Below are 27,983 nucleotides of genomic sequence, written 5' to 3'. Positions count from 1 at the left end.
TTAGACTTCTATAAAATAGGTGTTTAGGCTCCCTCTATACTTGAAACGGCTGTACTTCCAATAAGCAATTAATTCTATTCAATTTGTTATTATGTATTTTACAATGTGATGATTCGCTTTTTCAAGATACCTCTCTCCACTGACTGTAGAGAGCATCTGTCTCAGTGACAAACCTAAACTAGATGTATAATGTTTGTGAGTTAAGGTTAGTAGAAGTGAATCGTATGCTTAATATTAGTTTTCATAACGGTGTTTCCCCCTTCCTTTCAGCATTAAGGGGACATTAGCAAGAGGAAGTTAATTATACCTTGCTTTGCTTTAGGTGGTTACTGGTGCTATGTATTTCACTTATAGTCGCTGTTGTGGTTTCTGTTTATGTAGAGGTCATGTACTGTTACCAGCATGGCTACAGAAGCTGAGGATGTGTCATGATCTCTCTGGCCATGGATGTACAGCTGTAAATGGGGATCTGGATTTTAGAGCCTGTGCTCAGTGGAGCTTCCAGCTGTGTTGGTGCAGTGTGAAGATATCGTGCCTGTGTCTACATTGGTCCCAAGTACAAAGTTAGCCACAGAAATAAGACTTGTTTAACGTGATATACTTTTTTTTTTAGTCCTTTTTTTAAGTTTGCCCTAATTATTAGTAACATTTTAACAAAAACCAGTGAAATAGTGTTTTGTGAATGCCTGGTTTTCAGGATTTTGTTATATTGTCCAATGTTTTGTTGGTCATACCACAGTGGGATGGGATTATGCTCTCTTAAGTTTGCAGTTTTTTAAATCATTGTAGTGAAGCAAAACTGGTGAAATTACTAGAATGGAGTTTTGTTTTGCTTTGTTTGGAGTTAGTTTTGATCTTGCTTATTTTGTCTGAGCCACAGTCCCAAATAACTGTCATAAGCTTTTATTGCTCTTTCTATCCTTATTGCTGTGTTATTTGACCCATTCTGTAGTTAAGTTTTCTGTGGAAGAAGGAATTAGCTTCTGTTAGGAAGCAAAGTAGGTGCCAAACAAATAGTCTAATGTGGAGGTTTTTTTGCAGCTATATGCTCAATTTTCAAGCTCTTAAGGGTTTAACAGTATCTTGTCAAACTCAAAACTGCCAAATTATATGTCCTTGGCAGTGGGTTTTTGTCTCTCTGCTCCATTTTCTCTGAGTTACTGCGTGCATAAATGCATGGGGTTTGTTTTGTTTTGGTTTCTTACTATTTTTTTTTTGTAGCCTAAATAAGTGCTTTTGTGCCTGCTTTTATACTGTATAAATGTACAGTATTTCAGTTATATGTTTGTATCACTGAATAAATGTCTTACTCCGGTAATAAAAAGTCCTTGTCAGGGCTGAGAATCTTCCTGTTTACAACTGTTGAGTAGCCATAGTGTTCACAATCCTCCAGAAAGTGAATCCCTCTAGGTTTTGTTGAAGCTCTTCCTTTGGGTTGGGTTTGCTTGTCAGAGTGGATTAGATGCAGACAGGTAGGTGCCTGTGGTACGGCTGAGTGCTGTGCCACTAACGCCTGGATCTGTGTGCATCGTGTTCACCTGAACCCCTGAGCAGAGACTTCGGGGTCACCCAGTTAGTCTGAACTTGGCTTAGCTAAGTACCTGAACTGTCATCACCCTGTCCTTCCCATTTGGGAGTTAGCCTGCCCAGAACAGAGCCTGTGCTTGGCATGCTCTGTCTGTGCCTGTTGCACCTTCCAGCAGCTTAGAGGAACTCACAGATCTTGTCTGCTAGTTGGGAGTGGTTTTGTTTTGGTTTGGTTTTTTTGCACTTACCCACCCACACGAGCATCTGAAACGCAATGTGAGTGTGCAGTATATATGGGAAGGTTTCTTTCACACCTAAGAAGTGTTAAAAAACTTCAGTAAGGGAGTAGACAAAGAGGTTTGTTTTTTATATTTTTGAAAGGTTATTTTTGTTGGGGCTGAAAAGGCAGGTATTTCAGTACTTGCTATACCATCCATATTCTCAGTTTCATGTATTGCTATATACTTAACAAATTTCTCCATTAAGAAATACCTGCAACGCTGTGGGTACTTTTTGCATTACTTCATAAAAGCATCAGTTTTATTCTAGATACTTTCAACTTTAGTCAAGTGTAGTTCTTGTTGCTGTGATGAATAGTAAATTTTTTGCAATCCAATATTGCTTCTTAGTGGCCAGGAGCATCCTCAGTTTTTATTACATTAATATCTGCTTTTAGAAAGTACTTACCAGGATGAACTTCCAAAAATTAGTAGATCTAATGTTGCATAATTTTACAGAAGGGTGAAGACTTGCAACTAATGTGTACAATTGACTTAATTTCATAAAGCAGCAATTTTTGCAGAATTCATTTGAAAAGCAGAAGAGTTTTCATGTGAGATAAGCTTGATAATATTCCCAAGATAGCAGCATTAATCTTGCATACCTCCTATTACTAGCATTGTTATTTAAGATTAAGGCAGCAATTCAATGTTTGAAAAAAGGGGGGTTAGGGCAAATCTTAAAGCTATGTGTGCAGAAAAGTGTTCTTTTATCTCTTCAGGAAAAGACAGGAACTTCTTGTTAGAGGCTGGCCTTTGCTTGTGCTTATACTGTAGAAAACTTACCCCTTCTTAGTGCAGGACAGCTTTTAGTTTTGTTATAACTAGAGTGGACAAGACTGCTTGTTAAATTAGGAAAAATAATTTAAAATCTAAATGCTTAGTTCTGGAATTTTTAGTTTTCCAACAGTGTGGTAAGACCAGATTATATGTGCAGTGTTCTTTTCATTTGTTTTAATTTTGTGGTAAATTCAGTTTTCTTACAGGAAAAACTGGGCTTACTTTTTAAGTAGTTGTGTAACAGGAACTGGATGGGGGGGAGGTGAAAAATGTGAAAGGCTTCAGTGTCAAAGCAGGATTAGAACAGACTTCTCCATCCAGCTTCTTGCAGAAGTATTAGACTGTGCAAGTATATCTTTCTGAATTTGCATTCATTTTAAATGAGCTCTACCGAATATGTTTGAAAATGTGCTAATTCAGTGTTTGTCAATTGCATTTATACAATGTTTTTCAGCACTCTGATAATCGGATAACAAATACAGCCCAGACATTTGCAACTTCTAGATGTAGAATTTTTCTTGTTTGCATTTTGTCTTAGCTCTTGAAATGTATCCTCTTTCGTCAGTGATGCTCAAATACCAGTAACCCTGAGGTATAAATGATAATGGTCTAGCAACAAAGGGAACTTGTCAGGATTTACGAGTCTACCCAGGTACAAGACAGGAACCTTACAGTATTACATTTACTGCTGGAAAAATATGAAAAATCACCCTTCATTGATAAAACTCTTAGAAAATAAAAGAATAAGTAATTCTAGAGGATACTATGCTCAAGTAGAATTTTCAAAGTTACCAATCTCAAAGTTAACCTTGCTGGGTTTGTTGCAATTTTAGCTGAATTCTCTATGTAATTCTGAAAATGTCATCTTTGGCAAAGATGCTGGTTGAAATTACAAATTAAAATCACTTTCTCATTTGCAAGGGGTGGTGGAAGACACTATAATCATGCGTGATATGGAAAGGCTGAATGTCAATCAAGTGTTACTTGCCTCTTCCGAAAGAAATGAAGATGGAGCAATGTAACTAGTGGATTTGAAACAGGAGGTTTGGTTTTATTTTTTTAGTTTTGCTTCCCACACACACATGCAATGTGAACTTTTTACTGCAGAATACTGTGGATGTTAAGAAGTTTACGCGCATTCAAAGGGAGATGGGACAAGCTCACAGAAGAAAAATTTTAGTGTTGCCGAAATCACACACACATCTGACAAAGAAAGTCCTGAGATACAGCTGAAGAGGGACAGCACTTGGACAGGAGAAAGCCCTGTATGCTCTCCTGCTGTTATCTTCTTCCCCAGGCATCCAGCCTTGGCCACTGTTGGAGGCAGGATTGTAGATTAGCTGAATGTTTGGAATCTGATCCAGTAAAACCATTCATATCTTTTACCTGATCTTGGGAGCTCTCTTTCAGTCTTTGCATTCCTATGACTGAGGTTACTTTCTTAAGAAATTGAAGTTTGGAGGTCGATTTCAGTTAAGGGTTTCACCTGCCTGAAGTATCATGTGTGGGTTTTTTTAAGCACTTTTAGATGAAAAATATAAAAGACATATTTGACCTAGTATTGGTATTTCTTTAAATGTCAAGTCATGTATACTGAATGAAACAAATTTTGACTTGCGTTCTGTTCCTGAGAAAGCCAGAAATTAAAATTCCAAGTCGAACATAAAAACTATAAAACGGGAAATCTTTTGCTTTTAAAGTTATGGTATGTTGAGGTAAATCAGAGATGGTGATAGAAAGTTTGTTTCTTTTTCCTTGTCTTTTGAAAGTGCTAGTTAATTATGTAGTTATCAATGGCTGCCTATCCTGCTTTAGATCAGAAAAACGCTTAGAATCAACTACATTTCCACTGCTTTTATTTTTATGGTAAGTGTACAGTATCTGCACTCTGTAGATGAAGAAACCAGACTACAAAGAACAAATTCGTAACTAAAACTGAACTCCTAACCCCCTCTGCATAGACATATGAGTAAAAATAATGTACTTTTAGGGAAGTACTGGATGCAACAATTCACATGCTCAGGAGCTCTGATAATATAAGCCTTTTTGAGATGCCTGGACATGACTTAGGAGCATATCCCCTCATCTAAATTTAAATGTTGGCATAAGCTCTTACCAGAGAGACAGAAGAGTTGATACTAACGGCAGGAGCAGAGCGAAAGGAGTGCAACTGTTCAGGAATGTTCCAGTGAAAGCATTGCTTCATCCACAGCTCTCCAGGATAATCCTGCTGCAGAACCAGAAAAGGTGGAGAAAACCTTGTCCAGTCCTGAATAGCTGGTAGCTTGGCTTTATAGTGGCTTGTTGTGGGAGGTACAGGTTCACTCCCCCTCTTCTGAATCAATCTGATCAGGAATTTCTCAAGTAATGGTCAGATTCTCTAAATTACAGATGTTGCTTTTTTGGCTGTGTTCTTTTTTGCTGGGGCTTTTTTTTTGTTTTGTTTTTTTTGTTTTTCCTTTTGTGGAAAGAGCGAAGTATGTTTAATAATTAAAAATATGAAGCTTCTTCAAACAGTTTCAAGGTATCAAGCTGTTAACTGGTTGGAAAGCTATTGCACTGTGTTGCACTACACTACTGCAAAAAGCAGAAGCTACTGTCCTGGAGAGCGAGCGCCAAGCGGAAAGAGCTACTCTCCATGCTTCCCCAGGCTCTTTGAGCTAATACACCAAGGAAAGCCTAGTTTAAAAGGGGGTACCCATACATGTGACTATCTGCTTGTTCTACTTTTAAGCCAGTGATTATTTTTCATTTTTCTGGAGTTTTGTAATCTCAGAAGGAGTAGCTTCTGTTTACCAGGGTGAAGCTCCGGGGTGCTTGCTGCCATAATGCAGAGGTGTTGCTGAACAAGTTGTCACTCAGACAAGTAACAGCTTTGATAAGCTTGGGAAGAGTAGTAGCCTAGAAAGAGCCCAGCAGTGACATGAAGAGCTTTTAGTCTCAAAGTCTTTAGAGGGAGTCTTCTATTAAACAGGCTTTTTAGAGATAGATGCATTGAGATGTCAGAGATGAGTACCTGGCTTTTGAACTTTAGAATTGTCAGTGACGTAGGATTTGTCAGTGGCATATGGAAAATGTAAAGAGTTTCTATTCATCCTGAGAGTTTCATGTGTTTTTCTGAAGTCTGATATGAATCAGAAGAGTTTAGGATGCCCAGCTTAGATAACTGTCTATTTTCAGATACAATGCAGACACTGATATATATATATATATATATGCTATCCTTGTAGCTTAAGCTCATGCTATTTGAATTTCCTTTCATAAGTTGTGTGCATAAAAATTTAGCATGCTGTTAAATTTAAAATCCAGTTGGCATTAGTTTCTAGCAGTCTTTGAGTAACTCAGGTTTCCTGTACTAGTAAGCAGTGTACAGTTGATTTATAACAATTAAGCAAAAGCTTTGCAAACTTTGAAACTCACAGGTAACATGCCATGTATTCTGACAGCACAATATGCGTTTCCTCCAACATTGATTCATGCTTCTGTATGCTGCTCTGAAGTAAAAATGCCTCAGTGCTCTATCTGTGTTGCAGATGACTACTTTAAATCCAAAGTGCAAATTAATTTTTAACTCCATTTTCATTCTTGACTCACTCCATTGTTTTTGAGGAGGAAAAAACCAACACTGCTTACTTTTACCCTTTAAATATTTATTTTATTTTGCTGTAATGTTAATTTTGAGGAAAATGTACACAGTGTTCTAATAGCTGGGAAACATACATAAAAGTGCTTTAAAACGTCCTGCTATCTATATATTCTGGTTTGTAACAGTAATATACGTAGATTGTTCCTTTTACATGGCTTTGACTTTTCCAAGTGTCTTGATTGATTTTGCCACCACATAGCCCCAAGTAGTTTATTTTTAATACTTTATAAAGTTTGCAAGAAAATAGCATTTGAAATTTTCAATGCTCATGTTAAAAATGTTTCTAGGACACAAAGACTTGAGAGGAAGTTTCATTGTAAAAATTACCATGTCTTTAATTTGTTTATGGGACATAAAAGAGCTTCCTAGAAATAATTGGGTTGATACAGATGCTCATTGATAGTTAGCGAAGGTCATGTTTTTCTAAGAAACTACCACTTCGAGATTGAATTGCCTTATTTGGAGGATGTTATTTTGCTCAGAAGTTGTGCTGAGTCGAAGAGCTTCTCACAAAAGAGTTTAATAAAGTGTTACTGTACCTAAAGCACTAACTTCAGTCATCAAAGGTTATTTGGTTATAATTACACAGACATCTGAGACAGAGGTGAGAAGAAAAACCAGTTTGTCTGAGTTGTTTGCAGATGCCCTCAACTACCAGAAGATTTAATTGCTTTATGGGGGCCAGGCTTGTTGCAGAGAAAATGTATTTTATCAGATAAACCTGGGAGAAATGAAGTTGTGTAGCCCGGTCATCAAAGCCTCATATGAACGTAATAGTTCCTAAGAAGGAAGCTGCAAGGAGAAAAGACAGGAGGGAAGAGTAAGACAGAGGAAACTCCGGAGCAGGCACAGTAGCTGAGGTGGTATGAACGAAGTGGTGCTGTGTTCCTCAGCAGCTGGAACCTGCAGTGTAAACCAGGTAGTTTCACCCCCATCCTCAGTAACTTGGAAACAGACATCATTATTACAAATGAGCAGTTGTTTTAACTTTAGAAAAAAAACCCACCTACTTTTTCATCTATGTTTGATTTGATAGACAGTCTTTAGACTTTGGTTAATCTATTCCAACCCCGAACGTTCATTTTTAACATACAACCTGTCAGAAAAGACATTTGACATAAATTCTTAAAACACTTTTTCTGTGTACTGTTATGCCTAACACTTTTACACTCATAAACTTTTCTGATGTGCAGGAAGCGTAACATTTACATATCAGAACATATTTCCACGGCTGAAGAAATGTGCAGGCTTCCAATTCCAGTTTAGTCCCGGTAGTCTTTTAATACAGTTTATATTGTAGAGTCACTGTCAAATATTTTCATCTTTATGGTCTGAAGGCTGTGTTGAATGAAGTTTTCAGAAACTGGCCTTTCAGAGAATCTGATGTCCCGTGGCCTAGTGGACCGGTTCTTTTTTATGGAATTTTGAATTGTATCTGATGTAAAATAGTAGACTATAGGGTCAAAACAGCAGTTTGAAACGGCAATGCACAGAGTGATGGGGTACATAGTCCTGACTGCAGTTACCACTGAACAGTTAATCCAGGTCTGTGTTCTCATAAGGGAGTAAAGTATTAAGGTAATGTTATAAGGCACAAAGCAGAAGCAGAATATCACCAAATGGACAAAAATCATTTTGAGTACCTTTTTCTTGCTTAATTTATTCCGACTTAATGTAAGAGGTTTATTCAAAGTCCGTAAGACCATGGTGGAGCAGGTCACGTTCAAGATGAGTGGAATAAAAAAACCAACTATTTCAATGAAGATAACAATTCGAGATAGGTAGGTTTTCCATGTGTCCTCTGAAAAGTTTTCAAAACATGTTCTTTGTTCAGTATTATTGCGGCGGTTTGTAGACTGGAAAAAGCTTGCTGGTGTGCTGCCTGTTAACACTGTTATCCATACTGCAGCGCAGACAATTTTTGCATTCCTTTTGGTTCGGAGAGTCTTAGATCGAAAAGGGTGTACTATAGCCAAAAAGCGATCTACACTTATGCAAGTCAGAAATAAAATGCTCCCGTACATATTTGTATAAAAGAGGGTGACAGAAATCTTGCAAAGAATGTCTCCAAATGGCCAGTTTCTCGCTACAAAGTAATAAATCCTGAAGGGTAATGTAAACACAAAAAGCAGATCTGATATTGCTAAATTCAGCATGTAAGTTGTAGTTTCATTTCGCACTTTTAAAGTACAAATAAAAATGTAGATAGCAACACAGTTTGCTATGAGGCCAAGAACAAACACCATACTAAAGATACATCCATATAAAGTATATTTAAAGGAGTCCTCAGTGGAGCAATTAGAGCTTACCATTATAATGGTATATTTAAAAAGTCCTGTGATTTGGAGGTTTCTCTAGTATTTTTATCGCAACTTTTTTTAAATTCCAGAAGAACTTGCAGATGTATTTGAACCCTGTGCTTTAGTAAGTTTGTTGCAGGGTAAAGCTTCAGAGGAGAAACATAATCTCTGTGGCAGGGGAGTACATCTCCAGCAGTGATCACCAGGAGGTCGCTCCTCTCTTCCCAGTGGCGTTTGTAATCACATAGCCAGGCTTCAAAAGTCAAAACCCATATAATTTGTGGCAGATGAGGTCATCCCAAAGCTTGCTTAGCTCCCTTTGCTCCCTCAGTTCGATGAAGCTGTTGTAGAACTTTCTGCCTTGTTCACGGCTGCGGATCATGGTGTTGGAGTTTTGTCGCTGGGGTACGGATGCTTCGGATGCTTTAGAAAACGCTCTCCCCGATGCCACCGCGCAGGGTCGGCACTTGGGTTTCTCCCTCAGCCTTCTTTCTGTAAAACGAGCTTTTTGGCCGCTCCGAGCGCTGGCTGGCTGGCCGGCCGGCCCCACGGGGTGGGAAGCAAGCTGCTTGTGAGGGCAGAAATTAAATTCCAGAGCGTGTTTGTTCCTGCAGAGCACGGCCCCGGCGTCCCGCGCCCCTGCAGCCTCTCGCCAGCCCGGCTCCTTCTGGGGAGGAGAGGAGAGAGCTCTGGCAATTTGTAGCGTGACATCACGGGAGGAAGAGGATGGGCTGGCTGAAGGATGGTTTCAGTTCAGTTTGTTTGCCTTGCCCGGTCTGATAGCTGTCTGCTTGGGCTGTACCTTGCAGGCTGCCGGCAGTCACCAGCAGAGCGCTGCTGCTGCAGCCTCCTGTTAACTCTTTCCGAACTCCCTGGAAGGGCCTTGCCGGCAGTGCTGGAGTCCAAAAACTTCATCACAAAAATCTTTTTTTCTTCAGTTGTGAGGAGACCTTCCAGTGTCTGAAATTCCCCTTTGGCTTTGGAGATAGTAGTGTCATTTTATATATTATGTGGGACTGAACTAACGTTAAGCTTTTTGACAGATACCTTTGCTCACAATACAGAACATTTTATTCACCAGCAATCAGCTGAGTGGTTCTATCTCGATTCCCTCAGCTACACCTCAGGAGGGACAAAATAACATTGAGAGGTAATTAAATAAATTTGCAAAATAATTGCTGAAAGAGAGAAGCATAAAGATGATGAACCTGTGGGTTGCTTTTGGATGTTCCCAGGACTGAGATGCGTTGCAGTGGGAGGAGAAAACTTTAACTCGTTCCATATTAGAAAGCATATCCCAGGGTGTACTTCTAATAAAAAAGATGGTTCTTTTTTTTTTTTTAAAAAAAAAAGCTTCAAATTGTTTTTGTTAAATTTTGTGGTAAAAAAAGTATTTTCTTCAATAGGTAAGCACAGAATTATACCAAAATAAATACTGTGCTATGCAGTTGTTTCTCGTGATTTAAAGGGGGCCAATTACTGCACATACACAAAATACTCCCATTGGTCACTGATTCATGAAACAAAATGATGTTGTAACTAATTAAATTAAATAAATATAAAAAAAGCAGCTCTTATTGCCTTTAGGGGCAGATACAAGATAAATCTTTGTTTAGACAGATTCATTTATTTAACAACAGCTTGGGTAGACTCACTTCTGGCATCAAAACCAGTCTATTTCTAAGTCTTAGAATAACAAATCTCTTCGTATCTGACTGGGTGGCATGGTTCTTTTGAACTAGATTTTAATCAGTTGTACCTAAGCAAGGCTCTGGGCAAAACCTTTCTAGTCTGCTGTAAAGAAGAGTAAATAATAGCTCTTCACACGGTTTTGGTGTAGTTTCTTAGTGTAAGGTATGTCAGACAAAAATCAGAAACATGCAGAAGTGGGTCTTGCTTATTTTATTTCAAGTTTTCTTGGTTTCTTCTGTGAATCTCTTTTCACCTTAATTTTGTGGTGAAATCAAGCAGCTTCACTTCAGTAGGCTAGAACCACAAGAAAACTTTTTGACTGTTTTTGAAATTCATGCTCAACTGTAAAGTGTAGTGCATTTTCCACTTGAAGGCAACAAGAAATGAAAATGTGAGCATGGCAGAGTCTCTTGTGTGTCCAGCTTAACTTGTACCTTAGCATCAAGTTGCCTTACCTGGCTTTCATCAGAAAAGCAGTCATAACATGCGGTTAACTTCTGTGTCTATTCCTGGCAGCCTTGCATGATAAAAGGGTTTTCCCTTTTCCTGCAAGAGTCCTTGAGTTCTGCATTGCACTGTCGAGCTCTGAGCTCTGTTTTCCTGCTCCAGCTTCGTTTGCACAGGAAGATTGTGTGGGGCAGGCTCAGTTACTGGAGTGAAAATCCCCGAAGTACAGAAATTTGACATTGCATGTCAAACCCTCAAGCAATAATTCACCTTTAGAGGGTGAAACTAATGGAAGTGTGTCTCTCATATTCCTTAGTACTTGAATTTCCATTTGGGCAAAGGTGTGGGTGCATAGAGACAGAGCGGGGATGTCTGACCAGGGACACTGTCCATTTTACCGCGGTAAATGTGCTTCAGAGCAATTGTAAAGGTGTGTCCTCAGCCTTCATTTTGTCTGTTAGAACCCCTGCCTTGCTGTGGCCCTGTTGTTGCTCCTGTTACGAACTTAGGCACTACTTGGAGCTGTATTTTAGGGGCTTGGGTATTTGCTTGTATTGCCTTTAGGACCTTCTTTTGCCCCTGCAGCTTTTTGGTGCAGAACGGTACATGCACTTTACAGTAAGCGAAGAACCAAGTGATATTTGTGTACTTCCAGAAATAGCATTCAACTGCAGGGTTTTTCCAGATGCAGAAGAAAATTTGAAAACTGCAAGTTGACAGGTTTTTACTTCGTATCGCGTTTCAGTGAGGGGGTATATGTCTGAGCAGGCAGTCTGAGTCATTTTAGTGCGAAAGCGTGAACGGCGAAGGTGAACTGCATACCCGTTTTCTTGAATTTGATGTGCCTGAATGTTATCGAGCAGTGTTTTTAATTTGTGTGAACCGCTCAGAGTTGAAGAACCTGCGTTAGTGCACTGCGAGCCGTGGGAGCTGAGAGCAGCCTCCCTTCTGGCCGGGCTCCTGCGTGGGTAGAGAGGAAACCTCATCGCATGCTTTCCTTTCGTGGGATCATCTTTCAAGATGTTGGGTTCTGTGCTGTCAGATTTGGGAAAGCCGTTGGTAAGCCCCAACACTGTAAAAAGTTAAAAGAAGAGGAAGAATTGACGTGATAATGACCTTGCTTATGCTCCTTCACCACCAGCAGATTTTCCTTTGTGATGAGGAGGGGCTGTAGGCAGGAGGAAGCAGCTGCAGGGAGGGACCTGTACACTGAGGGTTGTTTTTTCTCCAAAGGAAACAAAGCTGCCACTGCAGGGAAATGCTGTGTTAAGTCTGTCTGCCTTTCTCCATCAGAGACGGGAATGAGTTAGGATCTGTCATTTGTTGCTAGTGCTAAATGAGCAAAGACTGTATCAACAGGTTTCTTGTGGCTCTTGGGCTCCTTAAAGCTGAGAGCTGACGAGATGCTTGAAATCATCTTTCACTTCAGCAGCGAACAGATTTTGTACACTCCTTCAGTCAGTTCCCACTTAATTCTGCTTGTATTAGTTTAGATATCCAGGTTTAGATATCTAGGACTCTTTACACCCTTGAGTGATTTTGGATTTGTGTGGCAAACCTATTCCTGCATTGAACAGGGGGTCAGGAGGAAAAGTCCTTACAACTCTCACAGTGTGCTAATAAAGCAGCTGTAGGATGCTCTGCCAACCCACAGCTGCTGCTTTCTCCTACCCCTCAATGCCACAGAGTTACAGAGCTGGGTACTTGCTCTTACCTAGGACACTGGGGCAGGGTCCCTTAAATTCCGAAGTCCAAGTTGAGTGCTGACGAAATATTTCCACCGAAACAACACAAATACTGGAAGGCTTTCCAAACCTTTGGAGTTATTTTGGCCAGTGTTTTGTGTTCCTCTGGCACTACCCTAGTCTTCAGTGCTGGAATCAAACAGAATTGTAATCAAAGGTGAGATGAATTTTGAACTTGTTCTTTCGTACTGCATTTAGTCTGGCACTGATGATACTACTAAAAGCTCTTACTTCAGAGGAAAAAGCCAACTTCAACATTAGTAACATAATAAATTCTTACAATGCTTCCAAAGCCAGAGTATGCACTGTTAAAAGAAGTTTGTCAAATGCGCAGAACACTGTATATAACTCCGTTATTCTATAACTAATATTACTGCTTTTAGAAGCATGACTATCATGGTACAGGCATTCGTTCTTGCTCCGGTTAAGCAAGCTTAGGCAAAAGAGCTCAACAAGTGCTGCTGTTTCAGTAAGACAAATCCTGTCAGGACAATGTTTTCTTTGCACTAAATGTTATTACTTATTCAACCATTTTCATGAGTTTTAGCATTTTTAGTCTGTTTACTGGAGTTTCTCTTTGAGCATGTGTATGTACAGGAAGGAATTTATTATGGTTGAGAAGTAGGGCTGTGAGTCAGGAAGTTGTTTCTGGCTGCGCCACAGATTTTCTGTTCCAAGCCTGGCAAAGTTTTCTATGACTTTGTGCTTTTAGCTTCCCTTCATGTAAGAGGTTGTTCACTTCCTCACTGGGGTGTGAGGCCACCTTAAATGTTAAATATAGGTTGAAGTCGTGGATGGAGAACCCTTTATTAAATAGGATATTGAGATAATTACAATGGCTAGTGAATGCCATAAAAATGTAGGAAGATTAACACTTTGTATTTTTAGATTAGATTCTTGCCAAGCAAAAGGACCCTATTGAGAGACTTCATTTAATTCAACTCCGTAAGTCTATGGGGGACGTAGGTGCAGAGAAAACAGAGCTGGGAACTTTGACCCTCTCAGCTACCTTCCAGGCACTGCCTTGCAGACACTCGTCAGTCACTGCGAGACTGCCCCTGGTAAGCGGCTTCCTGACCTCTTAAAAAGGAGCGATGGTGTCCACTTACAGAGACAGTGTGAAGTAGTTAATGCACTGAAAATTATCTCCCCCCCCCCCCCCCCCCCCGCCTTTAAAAGTTTCCAGCGTAGTAGGCAAGTCTTTAAATGAGCATTTTTAGACTTAGAGTGAATGGACTATTTTTATTTAGCCAGACTAATCCTGCAGAACTATTGCATAGCCAGTTAAAGACTCCTCCGTAGCAGGAAACTTGTTAATTTAATGCAAATAAAGCTACATAGACAAATTGTAAGTAAAAGTTAAAAGAAAACTGTAAATATTTTCTGTTGAAAGTTTGACTGACCTAGAACCAGTCTTCCTGAGTAGTTTTTGGTTTACTAGCTATGTTTTAATACACAGCTGACAAAAATCTCTCAAATATTAAAAAGTAATTAAAAAAGCCAAAAGCAAGAGAATCTAAAGTATTTGGGCTCTGAGTCTGTTAGGTTCTCTTAAGTCAAAATAGTTTCTCTGTGTGTGTAATTGCTTAAAAAGGTAAAAGGGAGCTCAAAAGAAAATGAGAGGTCTTGATTCCTGTGCGTTTGAAATGCTTCTCTCTTCTCTTTATAATAGTTTCAGTTTCCTTTATAGGAAACACAACTGCTCCTCTCCTGCTTATTGCTCCTCTCCTGCTTGCAGGAAGAGGAAAGAATTTCTCTCCTTTTGTGTAAATTCAGGCTGCTAGGGCCTTACCCCACCCCCCCACCCCCCCATAGCCTTGGATTCATGGAGAGAAGGGGTTTTAAACCCCAAATACATTTATAGCAAAGGTATTTTATTTTTGCAGTCTAACTTGAAAACAATGGATTGCTTTGGTTCTTTGTTCTATTCACTGCACACATTATTAAGAACAATCATACTTTAAGAAATGCTACTTTTAGTCAAATTCTAGTTCTGAAACACATCTTCACAGTATTTGTGGTATGTTTGTGTGAGTAAGCAGTTTCTTTGAACTTGAATTAGTTCTATGAAGTCCCTTCATTGGTGTTTCCTATACTGTCCTTTATATACTTAGTATTACAAAGAGAAGTGGACTACAGACAATATGTTTTTACTTCAGGAATGCCATGTAAAAGCTGATATAGGTAGAAAGGAAAACCAACATGTATTGGTGAATAATTTTCAAGCAACTTAGAGCCAAGTAAGTATATTCTGTTGCTTTCCTAGCTGGAACCCTCTCCTGTGAAGGGGAATTTCAGATCTAAAGTGCTGCTGTTGGGACTGTGTTCAGTTATCTCAGTATCCCTTAGCATAATATAATCCTTCAGCGTACTTACAAGTCTACTTGAGGCTTTCTGAACACTCTGTAATTTACAGGACAAGTTCTTAAGAAAATGAGAAGATGGGAGAATCTTTAAAAATACTACTAATTTGACATTCTTTTTCTGCTTTCATTTTGATTTTGCACAAAAGTTTTTTTTGAAGCAGGGTTTTGGGAAAAGCTTTCCATGCACAGTGATGGAGAAAAGTGCAGAACTGTGTCCTGGAGTTTGTCATCCAAGTTCTGAAGATATTTTTAGAATATTTCATTTCAGAAAGTATTATATGTTCCCTCTGCTTACGTTTTAGAGCTTGTTCTTGGCATTATTTGGTTTGTTGACCACAGTAGTTGAGACAGAGATTAAAAATATGGGATTCGTTTTTTAAAGCACAATAGTTGCAAGTTTGAAAGTAGTTTTTGTTATAGCACAAACAGAAATGTGCGGTTTCTAATGGTAAAAGAAGCTTTGTGATCTCAAAGGTCCAGTTAATGCTAATGAACATGTTAGGTTTACCTGGAATTATGTAAAGGGTATCATGGAATATGCAGATTGGTTGTTTACATTGTAAATACACATGAGCAGTTACAGCAGTGTTTTAGGCCGCTAACAGATGACTGATAAATACTTGCATGAAGGTTCTTGACTTACGTTTTTTATGTAACTTCTGGAAAGTCCCAGCAGCAGGTTTTGCTTACATTCTCGAATGTTTTGATGTGCAAAGTAAATTTTTCTGAGAACGTGATTATAAAGGTATCCAGAGGGAGCAAGCAAGAATTGGGTAAGATGTTATCGCCACGTCCACTTATTATCTGATACATTTTAAAATGGTGACCCTCACCTCTCTCTAATATATGCAACAAGAGCAGGTAAGAAATGCCACACCTACTTACCCCTCCCTGCAGCCTCAACTTTTAAATTCTTCATTTTCTGTAGTTACGAACAGCGTGTGTGTATGTGTGTTAGGGGTTGCTGATTTAAGCCTCTGACCCTTTATACCAGGGGTCCTCACACCTTTTAACCAGGGGGCCGGCGTGCGGATGCAGTGGCAGGCAGTCATCTGCGGCTGCTTGGTTCCCCCCCCCAACCCCCGGCGGGGGGTCTGTAAATACCGGGGACCGGATTGGGGACCCTGGGGGGGGCCGTATCCAGCCCGCGGGCCGTAGTTGGAGGACCCCTACTTTATACAGTCTCACTTCAAGGGAGAAATTAGTTTGGACAAAGGACAAAATCACCATTTCCATTGCATCTTTGGAGTAATTTGATGAGGCCACTTGGCAAGATAAGGAACTCATGAAAGGTGATCAGAAATGGTTCTGCTGCCGTGTAGTGCAGTATTTCTCAGAGGCCCTACAATATGAATAGGTAGGTGTTGTACAGAGGTTTGTTCGGGACGGTGACATGGAGAGTTGGCAGTTTTTAACAGCTATCCAGATACGTCCTGAGGTGCTGTTCAGAGTTGTGCTTTATAGATTAATTCAGGAAAGCTTTGTGCTCTGCAGTGTATTCCCTTGGAGAAGAGGCAGCATGGCATTGAGCATTAGAAGTGCATGTTAGGCATCAGATGATTATGACATGTAAGTCTAGTTGATCTTAGAGTAGGCTTGTTAAGAGGTTGGATAACATGGAGTCTTTTTGAGCTTTAATGGATTGAGTAGTTTAAAAGGGACGGGCTAAAAAGCAAAGTAAATGGTCATAAAATGAAAAGCTTGAAAAATGGACATTGATATTGTTCAGAGGAAAGAAAAATGGAAAAAGGATCAATAAATAATCTCAGCAACATGATTTTCAATGGATAGGAATAGGATGAAGGGAATTCCTAGAATGTCAGGTAGGAAGAGAGATGCCTTAACTAGAACAAAATACCTGAGTTCCTGAACTCTCACATGGATTTTTTCAAACTTTTTGGATAAAGTTTATTCAATTACTCTGCAAACATGATTGAAATAATGTCAGTATTTGAAATTTCTCTCCACCTTATATGCAGGACATAAGTTAAATGGCTTTCCCTAACATTGTGGCAAATCCTGGCTATACCCAAGTTTATACTTTCTAAGTCAAAGGATTAGAAATTAAAAGTTTAATTGGACTTGGCAGAAGTTTGCCAAATGTTCCTTGACTAAACATTCTTATTCAAAATACTCTGCAAGTGCAAAACATGACTGTTTCAGAAAAAGAAAGAAATCTGCTGCTGTAGTAAGCAAATACTAGGAATGATAGGAAAAAAATGGAAGAAGCGTCATGAATTATTTTAGAGCTATTCCAAACATACAGGATGAAACGGGTCAGGGGACAGAACTTGTAGAAAGACATTTATAATTTGTTTAGTTCTAAGGCAATTACTTTTCAGTTTTCAGGTCTTTAATTTAAGTTTTTGCCCAAGATATATTCTCTGGCCAATACTGAGGTAGGCTGGTTCCATGTCAGGATCACTGGTCTTTATCCACATAGCTCTTGAGGATGTATTTCACTTCCATACCAAATTACTTGCAACCACCACATCAAGTGCTTGCAACCTCTTGCAGTTTTGGCTGAATGGAGGCCTCTCACTTTCTAAGAGAAGATTTTAACCTCTTATTTTCAGGCACAGCAGAAAGCCCACAGTCCCATTCCTAGTCCCTTTTTTTATAAAGGATAACATTATGAAGCTATTGAAAGAATTTACCGTAGTCATTCAATAAGATTTATATGAATTCATATATTTTAAAACCCCAAACCTATGGTATTAATTTGGTTTCCTTCACAAAACTGCAATGTAAGAAGTTAGGGGGGAAGAAAAGGTTTCATACAAGTTTTTCAAGCTGGTAAGCTAATTAGTGTAGATAAATACTGACATGAAAATGCTTGTCAAGAGAGAACTGCTGCCAAAAAGCAGAACTTGGACTTGATTAATGTGAAGAACTATAACGTTCTAAATGTGTAAGTCAGCAAATAACCTCTTTAAATTCTGTATTGTAAGATCACTTCAATGATTACTTAGCATATCATTTACAAATACTTCAGCTTAGTTCGCCCACCCCAACTTCTTTTTCCTTCTAGCCTTTATCCTGGTTTTATGAAACAAATTCAGTACTTTATGAACATTTTTATTATTACATTGTTGACCACATTTAGCAGTTGTATTTTTAGTGTGGCAATCAGTTAATACCTAGAATGTAAGAAAGGAAATGTCAGAACTTTGGAGGAGGGACAAAGGACATGCTTCTTGTGATATTTTAGAATTTTCTGCTGAAATCTTGGAAGGAGTGGAGTGAGGCTCTTAAACGCAAAAGACATAGTGTACATTAGAAAAGGAAAAGCCATTTTTGCATCAGCTAAGTTCTGCAGAGGTCTGAAGGCTGGTTGAAAGAACATTTTCACAAATGAGCCATTTTCACTTGAATCTGTGAATAATCTTACTTGGAACTGTTTGGGAGACGTTAGTTTGACCCTGGCAGGAGAGGGGATGCTGGAACCCACAACTCACCTTCTGAGCAAGTGCTGTCATTATGAGAGATCCTCATCCTTTTGCTGGAAGAGTGAGTGCTCTGAAACAAGGTGTTTAGCACCAGATTGGGAACAGAAGCTTTCCACTGCAGTTCCCAGTGAGCTGCCATTCAGCACAGTTTGGCTCCTCCAGGTACTTGCAGTGGTGGTCTTGCAGTGAGATCCAGGTTGTGGCATGCACACCCCTCACTCAAGCTTCTAGGTTTTGTCACATTTTTTCAGCTGCTGTATGTGGCGATTTAGTGGTTCAGTGGTATAGATGGAAAAAGTTAACTTTCGGCTATGCAAGTTCTTCGAATCTGAGGTTCTGATACGGTTTTTATGATTGACAATTTAAACATAGGCTGTTGCCCGAAGTAATCCTACTGTCATCCCTTCAGGCCTCTCTCTGCTTCTTCCCTTGTGCTGTGTGCATATACATACGTGCTCAGCTGAATGAGGAGAACTCTGGTTTGAAACTAACCATAAAAAATTCGTAACTGCCACAGTCATAGCTGTGCTGACACTGAAGCAGGGGATGAAGTAGGAAGTGCCGTTGTGTAACTCAGAGAAGCTGCAGTGCACTTAAACTGATGTAAGCCCAACTGTGAAACTGAGCTGTAAGTGTTGTGGGCAGAATGTTCAACTTTGAGGCTTTCAAATCTTTGGTTTTTTTGATTCTTGGCCAGACGTTAACTTAGTGTTGGTTTTGTGAGGTTTAAAAGCCTCTGCTAAGCTCAAGAGTGAGATCTATGCTTCTGGTCTACTACCCTCTAATCTATTTTCATGTAAATGGTTTGAAATAGTGATATTTATAACATAAACAGGCATGCATAGGTCTTTTTTATTAATTTTTCCACAAAGGAGGATAAAATTGAGCAGTAATACAGACAATACTGTGCATGGTCATGCTTTCCTATTTGAGATGAATAGGGATGATAAAGGATGACAGCAAGGCAAATACCTGATCTGAATTCAATTGAACGTGCTGTAAATTTTCTTACTGATGTCAGGATTATGAGTGTTTAGGGCCAACTGTCTTCAGTATTGGTATTGGTTTCCATTTTCCTTATCATGTCACAGTCTAAAGACTCATTTCAACTAATCTAGAGAGTTAGAGAATCACAGTCAAATATGCTACAGGCGCCTCACATCACCTGCAGTTAAAACAGACAGAAGAGAGTCAGGTAGCAGAGAGATAAATTCAAGTTCTTTGAGATTGTAATTTTTGGGTCTAACTTCAGAAGTGCATTAATTTGCAGCCTTTGGTTTTATCAGAAGTGAATGGTAAAACCTGTCTTGGTTTTGCTGTGGATTAGGTATTAATTTATATGCTTCAGATTAGCCATAGAGGATCCCCACTGAATGACAAATGAGGAACTCATTAGATAATTAAGTTAAAAAAAAAAAAAAAAAAAAGGAAGAGAAGCCTACATAGGAGAAGTCCTACTGACGGATTGTTGCATCTGAGTTGAGGTGCCTTGTACAAGCTTTTCTTAAACGGGAACATTTATATGTAAGGCTTCTGTCTGCTGTTTTGCTGTGCTTGTGGGCGCACACTGGACTGTAATACTTTGTGTATTTACTTTGGTTTCTATGTGAGTTTTATATCAGTATATTTGTAGTGAAGTCAGTGGAGATGCCCATAACAGATACCACACTAACCAAAAGCAGAAACGGGCATTTTCTCTACAGTGAAAGTGAAGACAGCAGAGTGAAATTGCCAAAAGTGAAAACCAAAGGAGCTCCTTTAAATTTGACATTTATTTCCATGTGTTCTTTGTCTTCCTCTGAGATATCAAATCTAGAGTGTATAGATACATACAACTTAAATGTATGTACCTCGGTCAGTGTGATTTTTTTTTTTTTTTTTTAAGTGAACCCTTTGTTTCTGTTCCCCAGCCTTTCTTTGAAATTATTTTCAGTTTCTGGTGGGAGGGAGAACGGTGTTTGGAGATCTGTATAACTGGGATTGGAAACTGTTTATTTAATCCGTCTGAACATGCTGTGCATCAGCACTCTTCTTCCTGCACAGGCCTGTCACTCACAATGTGAATTTAGTTGCTTTTGCCGTGGCTGTGCTAGCTGTGCTCGAGGCCGTAGGTGTAGCTCAAGCCTTCGTGCCTGTAAGAGGCAGGTTTTACTCCACACCTACACAGTCTAAGCATGCTAAGCTGCAGTTACTGCACAGTGTGCTGATGGCGGGAAGTGGTCACAGCAGAAAGTATGTGCAAGGTGGGTTTGGAAGAAATGGCTAAGCTGCTTGGTTCAGGTTTGTTTTTCTAGTGCAAATAGTAGGAGAAGCTGTAAAATTCAACAGGCTTCAAATTGCATCATTCTCTATGTAATGTGTGACCTTTACACACTCTGGAGTTTGAGAGCTGAAGGAAAACGTTTTGGGGGGCTTTTATGAGCCTGGCCATTTAAAATTCCTTGGAGGGAGAGGAAAGCTTCCAGGTCATCCCAACCTTCCTGCATTTGCTCAAGTCATAGGAAATAAACAGTACCAAGGTTGACATGATTGTGTGAACTTCAGTAAAAGTGTTCAAACGTTTCAATTAAATCATGCACGATGTTAGTTCATGGCATGATCAAGTTTTAAAATTAGTATGATGCCTTTTAAAACACTGATCAGTGATCTTCTACTTTGAAATCACTAAAAGAGATACTGCAACTTGATTGTAGGACTAGCAGAAAGGGTTTGAAATGCTTTTTGTCAGAAATCATACTGCCAACTTGTAAGGTTTCTGTAGTAATAATTTTCAGTGAAATTTCTTCCAAAAAAGCCAACTGATTTTTTTTTTTAAAAACAACTTTAGAAGCTAATTTAATTTTCCTTAAATTTCAGGAAGTAAAACTAGGAGCAAAAGACTTCAGTTTCCTCAAAGTAGGATGTAAAACATAGTGGTTTCATCAGAAACATTGAAACTCTGGTTTTGCCCTGTTTACTAACTACTCAGAGTTTCTCACAATAAAAATTCAGAGAGCTTGAATAGAAAAGCACTTTGTTACTGAAGGGTTTTGCAATTGTGGAAACAGCAGGATATTTGTAATTTAATGAGATCAAGAGAAACACAGGTTTTGATAATTTTGTAATTCAATGTACTTTGTCAGCTAAGTCAGTTTTACTGCTTTGTTGATAGGTGCTCTTAGTATTGCCTGATGTCACTGATTTATTGCTTCAGGGAGTGTCACATACATTCCTTTCTGTACGTGTTGATGTTTTTCATTATAGGCCAATAGAAGGATAAGCAGTCAAGGAGTAAGTGTTGCACAGAGGAAGGAGACAGCAGAGGCCATGCAAATTTCTTGGTTTTCATAAACACATCTGCTCTCTACACTCAGGAGTATCTAGGCATCAAAAGCGTTCTCAAAATTTTGAGATTTTTTATGATATGTTACTTTTAAGATATGCTACTATTTTAATTTTGCAGTTATAAAAGGAAGGTTATCTTCCTCATCATCCTTCTAAAGACCCAAGACCCTCACGCCCGAGTCTCAGCAAGGTTAAAACCTTGCTTTTAGGTCCCCAGTTGGGCACGTGCTCCTTGACCAGCATGGCTTTTGCCAGGCCCTTCTGAGGCAGCTGGTTGCCCTCGTGGGTCTTACAAGGAGCCTCCAAACCCAGTTCTGGCTTCAGGTGCCAGAAGGGGTGGGCAGAGGGGCTGCAGATGGGAGGGCTGGATGCTGAGTATGGTTCCTTCATTGCTTGTGTGTGTAGCACAAGGCCTTCCCATGGGGAGGGAAGGTTTTGCATCGGTGCTATTCAGATGTGACGTGGGGGATCTGGTAGGTGGTATTTCAGAACACGCACACACCCCCACCCCCACCACCTCCCCCATGATCTTTGTCTTTTGTAACTGTTGATTTTAAAACTTGAAGCAGATTAACTTGCCTTCCTAGATCCCTGTGAAGTTATCTAGATAAAAGTGCACTGAGTTTTAAATGCGAATTTTTGTCATTTCCCTGGGCATCAGCAGGATGTAATTTGCTTTTGTACTTCAGCACTCAGGCACTTGTGTTCACCAACACATTTTCTCTAAAGTTACTTACGTTTACATTCTAGTCCTGTAGTTACGTAATTCGGACAGCTTAAAAAAAAAAACCCAAAACAACCTCAGTCTAATTTTTAACAAGCTTGAAGGAAGCTAAACATGAGAAGGTTAAGCTGGCAACAAAAATTTTATGGTACTGCCACCTGACTGTGCTGCAGCGCTCTATCTGTTATTTGTTAGTCAGATAACTCAGAATGACGGTGTGCCGTTATTTGCAACCATGCTTTCTGCTATTCCCTAAACTGCCGTGGTGAATGCAAGTAGCGCATTTTATGCAATGTAGTGCCCAGCGATTGTCCTCTGTGACATCCAGTAATCAGACATTTTGTATTAGGCTGTTTTATTTACATATAAAAGCATTTAGGCTTGACCTTATGCTGTAAACTAGAAACAAAAGTGTTGTAAAGCACTGTAAATCAGTAATTTCCTGCATCTCCTTTTCTGAATACCTAAGGGGGAAATGTTCTGCCTTTCAGCATATTTTGCAGAGCCTGAGCTAGTCTTTACTGATCAGTCTTCAAAAAAGATTTTTGTGTATGGACATGAGAAAAGGCACTGAAAATCATGTCTTATAGTATTTTCCGAAAAATAATACTGGCTTTATTTGGGGAAGTATTAGCACAACCTTCTTGCAGATGTTGCTGAGGTCCAAGTGACCATAGCTGTAGCTAGTTTACCATGTAAATGTACTCAGATCTTGTATAAATTGTTCAGATTTTCTTCCCCTTTTTATTTTTTTTGCCCTTCTTTGCTAGTTCAGCTACATCTTTTGTTGTTAGAAAAAAATTAAAGCAGATATATTACATTGTGTTAGGGTTTCTTCAGTGTTTTTTAAAGATCCTAGAGTAGCTCCATGGATACTCCACGTGTTTTAGAGTAAGGTACTTCTGACTTTTATCATTAACTAAGGGACACGCATATGTTTGACATTATTGGTTAGATTTTTTCCATCTCAGATCTGTGAAAAGCTGGTGCTGACATACTAATTTGAGAGCTGTTTGTGGCACGGTTGTACAAATCTACAGTTTGTAGTGAAGGAAGCTGACTTATGCCGTAAATCAGTGAAATTGCCCTCAAGGAGCGGGGTGGCATGAGCACTGTAATAGCTACCTCAGAACTAGCTGCAACACTTCGAGACGAAACAGTAGGAAAAACAGTCAGGAAATGTTCAAATACTAATTTGTAAAATTACTAAGAAATAAGTATGAAATTGGTGTAACATCAAAAAATATTGATACCAGTGTCTTCCAAGTTTTTGTTTCAGATCTGTTCAGAAAGGATATTGAAAAGTTTGGGGTATTTTGAGTGATTTTTATACTCTTCTGTATCACGCTGTCAAAATGCAATTATTGATTGTGAGATTGGGAAGAATGTATTTTTAATGAAGACTACATAATAGCCCAAGTGGGTTTTTTAATCATCTTTTGTTAATGTGATCTCCAGTGCACTACTCCTTACCTCTATAATATTTTGTCTGATCATGAAGTAACTGCTTGTAAGGCAGAAGTGTTTAACTGAAGACATCTTGTTAAATTCTGTCAACTGAGCACTCAGCAGCCACTTTTAGAAAACATTTCAATCTGAAGAAAATCACACATGACGAAGAGAAGAAAGAAAAAAATAAAGTTGTGACAAAACTATCAGTATGACAACATCTTGGGCATGAACCCATGCCATAAAAGAGTGTTGATCTAAATTTGAGCCAATATTTCTGTGACTACCATTACGGAATATCTCAAGCTGTTACCTTGGTTTATACCTAGTATTTGCTGAAGGGAGACAAACCTGGCAGTCGTCATGCTGCGCTCAGCTTTCAATGCAGAAACATATGCAGAGCTTCTAAGTCCACTGTATAAAACAGTTTTCATGCTCATGTTGCCATATTTTGTTATGAAACATGGCATATTAGTTTTGGAATTCCAATTTCTTTGTCCTGTTTTTAAGATTATATGAAGCACATTGCAAGATATTGATAGTCTTTTTGCTTTTACATATCGTGGTCTGTTCTTAATGGTTTCAGGACATGTACCGTCCCCTAGCTAATATTACTTTATCTGGAGAATTGGTCTTTCTGCACATGTCGCTCATCCACATCCTCTTTAGATTGTCAGTTGGTATCCTTTTCTGTTCATAGTATGTTTACTCCTTGGTCATGTTGGTAAAAGATACCATCCTGCTCTTTCAGAAACTGCTGCCTACAAAGTTTCCTGGCACACTTGCCGCTTTTAGCTGGATTAGGAGGGTTGGTGGTGGTATGTTGTACCTAAATTTGTCCAGCTAATGAGAAACTGGATAGAATGTGAGACTTGAAACTGAATTACTGGCTGTCCTGTTTCAGCTGGGCTGTGGTTTAACTCAGCAGGCAGCGAAGCACCACACAGCTGCTCACTCATCCCACCCTGCCCTGCCGTGGGATGGGGAGAGAACTGGGGGGGGGGGGGGGGGGGGGGGGGGGGGGAGGGGAATGTAAAATTCATGGGTTGAGATAAAGATGGTTTAATAGGACAGAAAAGGAAGGGAAAATAGTAATGATAAAAGAATTTGAATATACAAAGTAAATGATGCGCAATGCAGTTTCCCACCACCCGCTGACCGATGCCCAGCCAGTTCCCGAGCAGCAGCCCCCGGCCAGCTTTGCCCCTGGTTTATATGCTGAGCATGGCACCGTATGGTAGGAATAGCCCTTGGGCCAGTCCCGGCAGGACAGGGTGTTAAAAGTAATCTTTACAGTGCAGCCGGGGAGAATGCTTTTGTCTAATTATTTTTATCTAATTCTTTATTGTTATTGTTGTTGGTATTATTTTCCCTTCCTTTTCTGTGCTATTAAATTGTCTTTTATCTCAACCCATTAATTTTACTGTTTGGTGGTTTATTTTTTTTCCCGATTCTTTCCCCATCCCACTGGGAGGAGGTGGAATAAGTGAACGGCTGTGTGGTGTTAACTGTCTGCAGGGTTAAACCACGACACTGGCTTCAACCAAGTATCTCAGAGGCACTTCGTTGTTGTCATGTCTGCACTTGTACTTTGAAAGATAGTTCCTGGAACTGCCCTTTATTGTTCTTCTGGGAGCCGAGGCTGTGTAAGTCAATTAGAAATGAAACTTCTAGAAAGCTTGATGTGGTACTGTGGCAATCTGCTTGATTGTTAGAGCAGCCATTACAGAAATACTTTTTACTGAGATAGGCATTTTGTGACCCCAGAGTTCTTCTGAAGAAAGTAAGTGCTTGAGTGCTGTTTTGTCCCTGAGTGTAATTTTTCATCTATGGAAATAACTACAGAAGTGGTTTTTCTTAATACTGTGTAATGTCAGTTAACGTAATGGTTCTCCAAAGCATCTCTTCTCTAATTCCTGTACGAAAAAGTCTTCACACTTTCTAATGTTTTCCTAATTGAAGGTTGTTGGTGTAATTCTCAACCTCAAAACGTTTGGCAGGACATTGTGTTGCTGACTGATAAAGTATCATTTCTGACAGTTAAATGATTCACATTGGATATGTTTTAGTTTACATATTGTATGTGATTTCTTGCGTGGAAAGGGGGGAAAACTAGTATCAGCTCGGTTTGTTTTTGAGACCTTTGGCTTTCACCCAAAAATCTTGAGAAGTAAACTTTGTCCAGGAATTAGTCACACTGAAGCCTGGTTACACTGGGAAGCTAGGTAATAAACATGTTAATTACTTCAGATATAGATTATTTCGGTAGCACCACTGCTAGTGCGGACCACAGATCCATCTGGAAGAGGCTTGTAGCAATTGCTTTGGGGAAAAAAACATGTGGAGGACAAGCCTACTATGCTATTTTCTTGGATAATGTTCAGCAAACAATACACAGTAAGGATTTTTGTATTCTGTAGTGCTTTGTGGACCTACACGTGCAGTTTTATTTAAAGGCAAAGTGGATTTTCCACATTCACATTTTGTAGTGGTTACTTCACAGCTGAACACTTGAGCTGTACAATAAAGTAGTTGGTTTTGGCTATTGCTTGATAATTTCGTTTGATGACTCTAATAATCCATGGGCTACTATACTGGCATAATGATAACTGTTTTATTATTTTTCTGTTAATTCTTTAAGCTTTGGCCTTTGAGTGTTGAGTTGGTGTTTTCAGAATGACACGTACTCACCCTGAATTTTTTTTTTTTTTTTTTAATAATGGCAACATTAGAGCCCTTTTTTAAAATGTGAAGTTAAGGTCATTTCCCCCTCTTCGTTGTTTTTGCTTTTATCATCACTGACACTTACAGCTATTTTATCATTCTCATCTGGTCACTGAAAATCATGAGTTCTTATTGTAGTGTGTTTGTTTTTCCTAAAAATAATTTTGTGCTTCTAGCACTTTTGTCTTCCCTGCCTCACCAGATTTTCCTGTCATTTGTGAATGTTAAACAGCAGCGGTCCCAGCAGAGAGCATGAGACTTCACTCATAACTTCTCTCCACTGTGAAAACTGATCATTTATTCGTACTTTCAATAGCTGTCATTTAGCCAGTAACTGCATTGGCATCTGCCCTGTGGCAGCACTTACTTTAAAGAGCCTTACCTGAACGACCCTGTCAGAGCCTCAGATCTGAAGATCTTCTGCAGGATCACCCCATTCAAAGGTGCATTGACTGCTTTAGGGGAGAAACCTGGCAATTTGCAAGGCATGTCTTCTTTCTCTGCCCTGGTACTGCCACTGAAAGGTGGTGTCTGATGTTACACTCCAGCAGCTCGTTCCTGTCTTGTCATTTGACAAAACACAAACAGTTGCATCGCCAAAGGTGAACTGGGTAGGGGAGCTGCTCTGAATGTAAAACTGAGGACTCCCCTGCCAAATGTCTTTACATAAAACAACAAAAAACCTCCATCTAAATAAAAACAGCAACAAAACATCAGGTCCCTTGGCCAGGTGTCAGAGTGTGCTGACAGAAGAGGGACTGGGGATGGTGGGGAGGAGGGAGAGCAGGCGCAGGGAGATGGAGACGTTTGGGACTGTCTTTTGGTGGATGACTGGCTTGTACTGACTCAGAGTATTTGCGTAATTAAGGCTTTAATGTGCTGAATATTAACTCTTCAGTTACTTAGCAAGAAAAGGAAATTTTCTTTATAAAAAGCGCTGTAAGTTGTGTGAGTCTTGAGCAGATGAACTACTGAAGTGGTGGAAGAGCCAGCTGCAAGCCATGTAGTAGCAGTCCTCTCAGGGTCATCCTGAGTAGTTTAAACAAAACAGTTGAATCAAAATGTAGTTCTGCTTGTTGACGCCTTTTAAAAACTCCTTTTTAGAACTTTAACTTTAAAAAGTTAGTCTCACAGACTTGGCAAATAGGAGCAGTCCTGGTGACCATGGTTTATTTTGCTCTTCAATATTCAGCTGGTGATTAGTTTGCAGAGCTACAAAGCAGTAACTGTGTCAGTAGTTTCCCTATTTGCAGAGCGTTATCATCAGCCTGTTATAATTTTTAACATACCAGTAGTGTTAGTCACTGTCAACACAGAAGGTCTGTCATCTTTACGGTTAAAATTTAAAAACTGAAGAAAAAAAAAATTGAAGTTGATGAAACCCCCAGGTTGTCTTAAATTAGTTTCACTTTTAAATTTATCTCAACTTTGTTGCTGCTGTTTTTAAAAGCAGCTATCACTCCAGATCTCTCGCTGTGCCTGTCAGCTGTTTATCTTGCTCTGATATGCTGCTTGAGTTGGTTTTTTTTTTT

General features: G+C 39.4%; 2 protein-coding genes across 4 annotated transcripts in view; one reads left to right on the top strand and one right to left on the bottom strand.

Moving 5' to 3' along the window:
* RB1 (RB transcriptional corepressor 1) overlaps positions 1-27,983 on the top strand; it is an 84,001-nt gene that overhangs the window by 39,412 nt on the left and 16,606 nt on the right. The gene's annotated exons all lie outside the window — the stretch shown is intronic.
* On the bottom strand, positions 6,219-9,222 carry LPAR6 (lysophosphatidic acid receptor 6). Its single transcript, XM_040583872.1, has one exon. It carries the CDS (start codon positions 8,541-8,543, stop codon positions 7,521-7,523), a length of 1,023 nt encoding a protein of 340 aa, XP_040439806.1. The 5' UTR covers positions 8,544-9,222; the 3' UTR covers positions 6,219-7,520.

This window comes from Falco naumanni, chromosome 2, assembly GCF_017639655.2.
Source record: "Falco naumanni isolate bFalNau1 chromosome 2, bFalNau1.pat, whole genome shotgun sequence".
Taxonomy (NCBI): domain Eukaryota; kingdom Metazoa; phylum Chordata; class Aves; order Falconiformes; family Falconidae; genus Falco; species Falco naumanni.
This window is presented reverse-complemented; position numbering and strand designations above follow the sequence as displayed.

Excerpts from the sequence above, each read along its gene's own strand:
- LPAR6 (XM_040583872.1), bottom strand. The coding sequence starts at position 8,543 with ATGGTAAGCTCTAATTGCTCCACTGAGGACTCCTTTAAATATACTTTA.